This window comes from Pinus tabuliformis, chromosome Q, assembly GCF_031772625.1.
Source record: "Pinus tabuliformis cultivar Carrire ecotype Pingquan chromosome Q, CPIR1, whole genome shotgun sequence".
NCBI classification, from domain to species: domain Eukaryota; kingdom Viridiplantae; phylum Streptophyta; class Pinopsida; order Pinales; family Pinaceae; genus Pinus; species Pinus tabuliformis.
Genome location: NC_142296.1, coordinates 673,053,899 through 673,065,235, shown reverse-complemented (window position 1 = coordinate 673,065,235; position 11,337 = coordinate 673,053,899). Strand labels below are relative to the sequence as shown.

Below are 11,337 nucleotides of genomic sequence, written 5' to 3'. Positions count from 1 at the left end.
TTTCGTCTGGATAAATAATTTGGCCGAAAACCCTAGTTTGGTCAAACAAATAGTTCGGCCGAATTATTTATTTGGTCGAATTTCGTTTAACGATCGACGTTAGTTTAAATGGCCAAAATTTCTGCCGAGAATTTGTATAATAGTTCGGCTGAAAAAGAAAAAGAAATAAATAAATAAAATTAAAAAAATTTAAAAAAATTGTTCGGCCAAGAAATTAAGATTGTGAATTTTTCGGGGGTGTTTCTCACAAAAGTGTAACCCATCTTCATGTTTTCACCTACCCCTGTATGTTGGTGGTTTCTATCACCATCAACAACACCCCACTAAATATTTAGTATTTTTCACATTATCTACTTGAAAAGTATCATACACACCTCGAATGAAACCTCCTTTCTTTCCAAAGATGAATATGCTAACATATTAGATAATGTTGGGCCTAAGTTTGGTATCTTTTGCAAACCCTAGGTTTGTGTATAGCCATTAACTTTCCCCTCTATATTGCACCATTTCCATAACATTAATACTATTTTTCGCATAAGCATGATACTCTTCCTCACTCAAATATGCCTATTTTTCTCCAAATGCAAAACACTATCAATACTTAATGTGCATTGACTTTAAAATTAAGCTAAGCATATGATGTTCACGCTTTAACAACGTTGATAGTGTTAGACTTGCCTTCGTTAATTTGCACCTAATCTACCCCTAATCTACCCATTAGTACCATTTTTCTACCCATTAGTTCATTAGTTAATTTATTAATTTTCTAAGTAATAAAAATCATTTTTAAATAATAATAACATAATTCAAAAACATAATATAATTAGAAATTAAATATTAACATATAAGACCTCATGTGTGAGATAAACAACTCTTTCCATACAAAAATTTCACTACTTAATTTATAAATAAAAGTATACATATCTTCCACTCTATATTCAAATATAAAACATATAAAATAAAAAACACATAATGTTTAACCAACATATTGGAGTTATAATTAACTAGTAATTAGGCCGATAGGCCTTCCTTTGAGTGAGCTTTTCGTCGTCCTTTTGTTTCTATGCTTGACCGCTGGTGTGCACCTTCAGCGGGCAAATTGTTGACATCTGTCGTGCAATTTCTATTTCTCCTCTTCAGCTTTTTGCTCTTCTTGTTTTCTTCCACGACCATTTCTGTTCCTCCTGTTTCCATTTTCTACTCTTCCTGTTCTCTTCGACGCCCTACTGCAATAATGTTGTCGTGCTCTTCCACTTACTGCTGCAATAATGTGTCCCGTTTCTGCTGTGCAATCTGTTGTGAACGAACTAGCCCTCGGTTATTCAGTATACACTATTTACACCTCCGTTTTACTGTTCAGAAATTGTTTGCTCAGGTGCTCAAAGTTTTTCTGTTCAAATTTCAGGTTAGTGCTCTCAAAAATGGGTTTTCTGATCCCATTCTCTCTCATTTTGCTTCCAATGTTTTAATCTTAGTTCAGTGTTTTCTTATGGGTTTTTTTATGGCAGGTACGGCTCTATTTTCCTATTTAGAAATTGTTCGCTTAGGTGCTCAGAATTCTTCTGTTCAAATTTCAGGTTAGTGCTCTCAAAAATGGGTTTTCTGATCCCATTCTCTCTCATTTTCCTTGTTTTTTCCTGGTTCCTGGTTGTATTAAGTATTTGCTTGGCATCTGCACTCTGAATATTAATAGTATTGAAATTTTCATTCAAACCTCTAAACCTTTGACTGTCGATGGTGACATATCTCTGTGTATAATGCGAATATCGGAATCCTCATGTAAATATGCAAGTCTTCATGCGTTAACCTAACATACTCATACTGGTGAAATCGTTACCAAGGATATCCAAGGAAATAGTGTGACAAAGAGTACCCTGTTCCAAATTGTAGAGGAAATCTGCACAAAGGGGGTCAGAATCCAAACTTTAAATTCATTAGCCATGGTAGCCATAAGGAGAGATAACTAGATGGATTCCAACATGAAGAAATTAAATGAAATTACATAGCCTCGAAGGAAGATTTACCATTGTTGAAGTGGGATAAGTGGGATAAGTATTTGTTGAAAGAGATGACCACAGAGGTTCAGAGAAGAAACCACCAAACACCAAGGCCTTCTGTAGGCCGCTCTTCCCCATCTGAAATCCACATCCCTGAAGCCGATTTTGGTAACGTCCGGAATCAGAAAGGCTCCCGCCACTGTAAAGTGAGGGCACCCTTCCAATTCCATCAAATCTATCACCGATCGCATATACTGGTCATTCACAGCCGTTTTCCCTTCGTTTATCAATTTCAAAGCGAAAGACAACGGTTTTTTGGCCAGCTCTCTTGCTATCATCTTTGCGCATGCAAAGCTGATCCCATTCTCGTAGAAGATTTTAGGGAGCAGTGGGTGGAATTTCATTCGAGTGTCCAGGGGAAATATTAAATGAACTTCTGTTCTGAAGGCAGTTGGAGAGCCCTGGTTCTCAAACGCCACAAAAACACTGATAAAATTTGAATGTCAGGTGCTTCATGCCATGGCTTACTGCTTGGCTCTTCAACGACTCCATACGTAGTGAACTCACTTGGATTTGACACATAACGGACCAAGGAAGCATAGTGGTGAAGGGTTAGGGTTTGAATGTCTAGGGATAACCATTTGATTACCTCGAGTAATCTGGATCATTCACTAAAACCCAAGAATGATGCCCACCTTACTCCATGTGACCAACATGTGGTAGAGGGTGTGTGGCAGAAGGGGAGTTGCCATGCAACAACCCAGGTGTATGCCCTTTCCATTATATGTCAGGTGCATGAATGGATGGTGTTTAACAAGTGGAAATGTGATTTAAATACAATAAACTGAGTTAAATACACGGTTAATGACAAATGTCCAAGGTACTTAAGGACAACTATCATATTAATTTGTTTTAATAGTGCTTCCCTGTTTTACAAGCGTCATTGTAATTCTGCGGCAGAAATGACACTTAATTCCGGTATATCGAAAATTCTTCCTCAGGCGAAAGTCTCTGATCTTGAATTTGATCCTTGTGGTTACTCCATGAATTCTATTGAAGGACCTGCTTTATCTACAATTCATGCAACTCTGGAAGATGGTTTCAGTTATGCAAGTTTTGAAGCCATGGGTTATGATCCTAAGGATTATGATCTGCAAGAATTGGTGGAGAGGCTGTTAAGTTGTTTCAAGCGTATGGTATTCTCTATTGCAGTTCATGTCAATGCTGGCACTTGTCAATCTTCATGGACCAAACCAATTTGTCTACAGGGGTATACTTGTGAATTGATAGCTCAATAGGAGCTTACAAAGAAGGGTAGTGTTATATATTTCACTTACAAAATTTGAATTTCTGCTTATGAAATGCTTACCGCTTTTGGGGGCTGTCCGTCTCTGGAAGGATTCATATTAGGTGGATGTGAACTCTTTGAGAATCAGAGGTCTAATTGGAGATGGATATCTTGCTTCACTTCTGTTGGGTCACAGTTTCCAAGATTCTCATTTAGGTGCAAGTTAGTTCAGGTGCATGTTAGTTCAGCCAAGTTTGGATATTTTCCAATAAGAACTGGAAATCTGGGGATGTTTTCATAGCATGGAAGCCCACAAGATGTCAAAGGGAGGTTCCTTAATATTTTGTAAATCTGACCATAGCTGAATGCTTTTGTATAATAATTATATGGTAAATAAGGCATATTATACACCGTAGCTCCTGTTGTTTTAACTTTAACAATTTAGCTCCTATTGTTTAACAATTTTTTTTGGAGAAATCTATCCTTGCAAATGATTCTGCTCTAATGCTACTCCAGGCCATGAAAATACTGCATGCTTTGGCGGCTCTCTATATCAGTTGTGTCATGTATGAGACAAGATTTTTCCTGTCACAATTCAGTGTTAATGCACATGTCTTTCATTGGAGAAATATCATTTAAAACTTGATAACGTTTGGACACGTGATTCATGCTGGCTCAGTTGAGTCCTGAACAGGCTCTGTTTTTTTTTGTAGGTGCCCTGGTGAGGAGAGTGATGCAAGTGATGATTATAGAGATACAGGTAGTGAAGGTAGTAGTAGTAGTGATGAAGCAGAGCGAGACTCAAAATATGGCGGGGCAATACATTGGAAAAATTCCAATGCATTTGATTGTAATTTGGATTCTAATAATACGTTTGATAGATTAACATTAAGAAGTCACTCTAAAGCTACCCAAGAAGGCTTTTCTAGTGATGATGGTGAAGGAAGCAATTGTCCTTCATTTCAAAATTTTGAGCGAGCAACTCCATATAGTTGTGAACCTCTGGCTGACAAGGTAAGATTCGGTTATGCATGTATTTTGAGGAATGTTTTATTTCATGGTGTAGTTTCAACTGCGAGGTTAAAATTAATATCTGTTAACTGGATGTTGTAGATTGGAGATCTTGCCAAGGACTTTCCACAGCTGAAAACCTTAAGAGGTATTGATCTGTCACCAACCACTTGGCCATCGGTTGCATGGTATGCCATCAATTATACTTGTGCAATCCTTGATTAAGTTGGTGTGGAGGCCAGTTAGTTATTAAGCATTCCTGTTCTATTGGATATTGTTCAATGCGATCAGTAACGTCTAGATGAATGTTAATTATCTATTGCTATCTAATTAAAACAAGAATTTCCTTACAGGTACCCGATATAAAGGATAACAACAGGTCCAACCTTGCGAGACCTGGCTGCTTGCTTCCTAACTTTTCATTCGCTTTCAACTCCATTGAAGGGTTTGATTCATCTGTTTTCTATTTTCGTTGATTCATTTGTTTTCTATTTTTGTTCCCTCCATCTTGTTGCTAGTTTGTTCACATAGTTTTCATATCAGTAAAGCATATTGATGCTTTTTGAATTTTGATTTTCTCACTCCGCATTTGATCTCTAATTGATGTTTTGGCAGATGGTGGCAGTATTCATATAAGTACTGGAGGGAAAAGTGTTCTTGTCACTCCGATAAGCAATTCTGGGGGTTCTCCAAAGATAGCTTTACCAGTATTTGGTCCCCCTTCTTACAAGTTGAAGGGGACAATGTGGAGTACTAATGGCAACTGTGAATGACAACAAGCTAACTCTTTGTTTCAGTCAGCTAATCAATGGCTGAGATTACATCAGGTGAAACATCCAGATTATGATTTTTTCCTTTCACATGGTTCTTCATATGGAGGATGAACTAGAGACATCCATAACAATGGGGTTTTTGTTGAAACGAAAGAATCAGTTGGGTTATGAATGGCTTTTTTTTATTATAGCCATTAGTAAGGCCAAATACTAGGAGTCAGTGGAGTGTGTGAACAAGCAAGTTGAGTGCTGTTCACAAATCTTCGTCTATGATATCCTCAATATAGTCAAAAGATAAAAATATAAACATTCTCAAAAAGTTCTGCAATAGAAAATGAAAAAATGCAAGTCAAAACTCATACCAAATGGGTATATTTAAGAGAGAATGGGTTTTTGGGTAAACCTTTGGCTTGTCTGCTGTAAGAGAAAATTGATGGAAAAAAAGTGAAAAGAAAAAAAGAATTTCCATTTGTGAAATAGGAGGAAGAGGAAATGCTGAAGGAGATGAAATGTTCTACATTCCAAACTCTATGTCAGTACAGGAATGTCATAAACCATTATAGGTTGAATTTTAAGTCGTGCAGTTTTTTCTCTTCCTTTGATTTCAATTCAGGTACGCTTGTTATCTGGGACGAAAGTTCTTGGATGTGGTTGCAGACGACTTATCATCCAATGTAGACTGCCTGAGTAGATATTTAATTTAAATCCAAACTTTTGACATGAAAACAATGATTTGTGATGATGGGCTGACAATGGATATTGTATAGAGTGGTTTCTCAAAAGCTACGTGCCTAGTGGTGGCAATTTCTATTACTATGAGAGCAGTCGTTGGTTTTTGAGTAATTGTTGAGAGCATTTGAGTATTTTCTCCAAGGGATTTTCGCTACATTAAAACAAATTGTGGCTAGTGTAGGATCAACTTTTGTCCTATCAGGTTCTCTTTGGAGTTGATGAATTAAGTGAATAAGAAAAAAATTAAAAGAAAGCCTTTGATTCTGAGTCAATATTAAGATATTTTGTGTCAATTTGCTTCCAATGGTTGATGAATGATTTGATTTTCTTCAACGTGATTAGAAAAGTAGTTATCAATATTTTCCCAGTAGTGATCCAAGCATGACGCGAGTTATCTAATTATTTTTTCAAGATTTCCATTAGTTAATTATTGGGGATGACTAAGTTGCAGAGAGAGCTTTATGTTGATCATATGATTGTTATTGTGTTATACGTCAAGGTGGGAGAAAAAGAAAAGTAAAAGATCAAAATTATGAGAATTTAGCATGAACATTATTTTCATTTTTTTGAGTTGTATGATCAACTATTGTTAGGTGAGTGTTTTCATAGTTGACTGTAAAGATGGTTGAAGTAGTGGGCTTAGTGGCTTGCAATGTTTGTATTGCTTTGATATATATTTGAAATTATTCAGTGCTGTTCATTTGTCATACTTTGGACATACCTTGGGTGTATATATTCTTCAAGGAAATGTTTAGGAAAAGTATTATGTTGCTAGAGTTGTGAATTGAGACTTTAAGAAGTTGTTTGGGGTTATTGTGGATATAATAAATTATAATGATAGTTTGGAATGTACAGGAATTTTGCTTTAGAAACATAGAATAGATGTGGTATCTCCAACCCAGAGTGATGCCCGTGGATTCTCGATCTATAACCAATTTCATGCTTTCTCATCTCATGAATACCGTAGGCCTAGAGTAGGTGGAACTTTCTAATTGGGTCTGTAATTACAATTTAATTAAATTGTGGTCACCCCTCTTGGCATGATCTGGTTCTTCTTTCATTGGATGATCACATTTTCACTATCAAAGTGGTAATTTTGAATCAAGACTTTCTGTTCTAAAGATCTCCTTCGTTGTCCATGGCTGGATGCCATGTGCATGATGGTGTCACCCAGTGTAAAGACCCCTACAACCCTCTGGACTACGCTTCAAACAAACTTGTGACCAATATTAACATGAACATTATTTTCATTTTTTTGAGTTGTATGATCAACTATTGTTAGGTGAGTGTTCTCATAGTTGACTGTAAAGAAGGCTGAAGTAGTGAGTGTTCTCATAGTTGACTATAAAGATGGTTGAAGTAGTGGGCCTAGTGGCTCGCCAAGTTTGTATTGCTTTGATATATATTTGAAATTATTCAGTGTTGTTCATTTGTCATACTTTGGACATACCTTGGGAGGATGTATCTTTTCATTCAAGGAAATGTTTAGGAAAAGTATTATGTTGCTCGAGTTTTGAATTGAGATTTTAAGAAATTGCTTGGGGCTATTGTGAATATAATAAATTATACTGATAGTGTGGAATGTGCAGGAATTTTTCTTTAGAAACATAGAATAGAGGTAGCGGTATCTCCAACCTGGAGTGATTATGAGAATATATTGCTGATTGATTTCTTGCCGTCAAATTATGGTGGTATCTCCAACCCAGAGTTATTATGAGAATATATTCATGTTTCAATTATTTACTTTGTGCATCTTTATATATGTGCTAGAGCTGTAATGGAATGGTAGAAACCAAGAATAATAATTTGTATAATTTTGATTTAGGATTTATTTTATTTTGGGCAATTTATTGACTAGGTTTAGTTTGAATGACTGAATTATTATAATATTTATTATTTTGAACCAAAATACAATTCTTTCAATTTAACATTTCTATCTGCCTCTCTTTGCACCTTTTGGAGCAACTGCTAGTAATTTAATTAGGGCGTTAGTCCTTCCTTTTGAATCAGTGGACCTTAGGTTTTCGTTTAGCTTTTCGATTTAAGCTCGACATCTGTGAACCATATAATCTTGACATCTGTGACATTTCTGTTAAGTGCGGGGTTTGCCGTGGTTGATCCCTGGAAGTCACAGTGTTTGCAGGTGTCGATCTATGTACCTGGAAGTCACCGCTCACATCGCCTTTTCTCATCTCCACTTGACATCTGTGCCACTCGTTTTACACCGGAGTATTTTAGGCAGGAGTTCCAGGACAATTCATTTCAGTGTTTCGTGGAGTTTATGGCATTGAATATGAGTTTTAAGGTGCACCACTGAGACTCTCTCAATGGCATGAATGGTAATGGCATAATATTTACTATGAAGTCCAAATCGACAATCCTTTCGTGCATACTCTAGACACCCTACTCGCAAATCTGGAACAAAACACTGGCTTCGTTGCTTTCCTTTTCTTTAATAGCAGTGACCGCCAATTCCATAATCTTTACTGCCAATTCCAAATGGACAATCCTTTCATGCATACTCTCGACACCCTGTTCGCAAATCTTGATCAAAACAGGGGCTTCATTGCTTTCCTTTTCTTTAGGGTTTCCATATAAATTCTAACTGAACATCTTCTTGATCGATTCCTTCATTTCTGCAATTTCTCTTTTTGAAAGGAAATCAAGTAGTGCAGATGTTAATTTCAGTATGATCCCAACAATATTCTCCGAGGAAGAGGACTAGGACGGCCCACAAACCCATGACATTTGCGATCCCCGAAAATTTTCAGTTCATCCATGAGAGTATAAAGGATTCCTTCAGTAAAGCCCACAATGATGTCAAATTGGAAGATACATTATCTGATATAAAGGGGAGAAGCCTCGATTTTTAGCCACTTAGAGTCCATGGAGGAGACGAGACGATGGAAGGCTCTGGTGCTAGAACAATCGAAGGCTTTGGGTGGTGCGCTAGGTCGGATTTTCGGCAGTTGAGGTGAAGATAAAGTCCAATGATTTCATATCTCGTCATCTTGGAGAAGAAAAGTCGGAGAAGCTCAGCGACCTTGAATTTCTCCCTAAGGTCTGGAGCTCCCATCCTTGATGGTTTGCAATAATATAATATCCATGTGAGTCTATTTCTAGGGTTTAAGCTTTGAAAATTAGTAGATAAGTACTGGTATTACTTAAGGGTTTTATCTTTTTAATATTTTTGGGTTCTCGTAAATGTTAGAATGAATATACTTGTTTTGCAGATAGTTTTTCTGCAAACAATCCTGTTAATAGAGTCTTATTTTCATGAACATACATGTTTTGGAGATAGTTTTCCTGTAAACAATCCTGTTAACAGACTCTTATTTTCATATGGAATTGTATTACCAACTCTAGTTTTTGATTCTATTTAAAGGCGATTATTGTTTCTTCAATGTTCTGCGAGTTTATAATTTCCATTCTGTGTGGTTATGCATGGTGAAATGCATTCATATGGATTGAGAAAGCTTGTGAAATATTCTCACCTTGTTGATTGCAATTGTTATTTGAGATTTGTTAGTCGGGGTTCTGAAAAATTTTGTCATTTGGAAGATAAAATAAATGGGTAGTATGGGTTTGCAGAAGGGAAAACTAGGTACCAAGAAATCACTATTGCAGATATTTTCACCGTCACTATGCCCTCCTCAATAGAATGTGAGGAAGCAGAGATCGAAGTCCTTTGCTCAGGAGTAGAGATCGCAGTCCTTTGCTGACATGGCATAAAATCCATCCCATGTATGTTATCTTTCCTTCTATGATTGCATTAAACTAAAAATTTTGTAGGGTTTTGTTTCGTTCTATTTTTTTTTAAGAGTATTGGATTAATTTATTAAACCTCTATCCATGAAAAGGAATTCCTTTGTATTATTCCTATGTATTCTTTCTTGCTAATATTATTTTGGTAATATTATTTTGAAATGTGGGAGGCTGAAGTTTTTTACATAGACTTATTATTCCTCTATGTTCTTTCTTTCCTGGTAATATTATTTTGAAGTGGGGGAAGCTGGAGTTTTTTACATAGATTTATTATTCCTCTTATTCTTTCTTGGTAATATTATTTTGAAGTGTGGGAGGCTGGAGTTTTTGACACATATTTATTATGTTACTATTATGTACTGATCTAAATTCTTAGACATAAAATTTGCCCATGATTAAAATCCTGGGCATTATGGTGAAATTTTAATGGAAAGTTAAATATTTAACCTCATGCTTTAACTTACAATGCCACTATATAGCAATTTTTATTAATTAAAAAAAGATATAAATGCATTTTATATCATATTTAAATAAATAGTCACTTACAATGCCACTATATAATCTTTATTAAATAAAAAAGATATAAATGCATTTTATATCATATTTAAATAAATAGTCAGGTTCTGCTTTACATCAGGCCCAAATAAATAGTAAGTTTTACCTAGTTTTCCTATTAATTATTTTGAGAGTTCCAAATATCCACATAGTAAGAAGATTAAAACTTATAATAAAAAGTTTTTAATGGGTTCAAATAAATAGTAGCTTTCCAATTAATTATTTTGAGTTCCAAATATCCACCTCGTAAGAAGATTAAAACTTATAATAAAAAGTTTTCAATGGTGAGTTTGTTAATATTTTGGAACCAATTATATTTTTAAAATTAAATTAGGCTTAAAAATATAATAAAAAGTTTTTAATTTAATATTTTTTAACAAATTATATTTTTAAAATAAAATAAATCAAATTTTAATGTGTGTATTATTTATTTGAAATTAAAAAATAATAATAACTATTATTATTTTAAAATATTTTTTTAAAACAAGTAGAGTTATATATATTAAAGTTTTAGTTTAATTTATAAATAAAAGATTTTTTTTCAAAAAATTATAGGATATAAGTGTAAGCAAGATTGTGATTTTTTAATGTTTAAAATACGTTTTTGAATACATAAATTTGTTTATATAATTATTTTTTTTAAAGATTAAAAATTTATTTATTTAAATTTTTGTAATATGAAATACTTTAAAAAAAATTGAGGTTTTTTGTTTGGTTTTGGTAAGTGACCAACATCATATTTTTCTTGTGTTAATAAAAATCTAAGAGTTATACATCGAAATCATTATTTTGTAATGATACTGTAAATAGGTTTTAAATTTTTCACATATATTTTAATATTATAATTTTTAAGATTTCAAAATTCATATATATATATATATATATATATATATGAGTGGGTTATTTTAATTGTTTTTTTTTTTTTTTTTTTTTTTTTTTTTTATATTTTTAAATTTTTTATTAAATATTATTAAAAAAAAATATTCTCTTCACTTTATTTTTTAAATGCTTCTATCTAATTAGTTTTTTTATTTGAGTAAACAATTATTAATAATGTTAATAATTTTTAACAATATTCATCTTATCATTAATGTTAAAATCTTTAACAATATTCATTTCACAATTAGTTAACAATTTTTTTTACTAGAACAAGTTGGCCTAACAATATTCATCTAATGTATAAAGTTATCAATCTTGAACATCTAATTAATTTAAT

At 33.9% G+C, this 11,337-nt stretch overlaps 1 protein-coding gene across 1 annotated transcript; it reads right to left on the bottom strand.

Moving 5' to 3' along the window:
- Positions 1–2,020: 2,020 nt before the first annotated feature.
- LOC149221333 (benzyl alcohol O-benzoyltransferase-like) lies at positions 2,021–2,579 on the bottom strand. Its single transcript, XM_089387362.1, has 2 exons — positions 2,565–2,579; positions 2,021–2,458 (listed from the first exon to the last, which is right to left on the bottom strand). Exons 1-2 carry the CDS (start codon positions 2,577–2,579, stop codon positions 2,021–2,023), a joined length of 453 nt encoding a protein of 150 aa, XP_089243488.1.
- Positions 2,580–11,337: the final 8,758 nt, after the last annotated feature.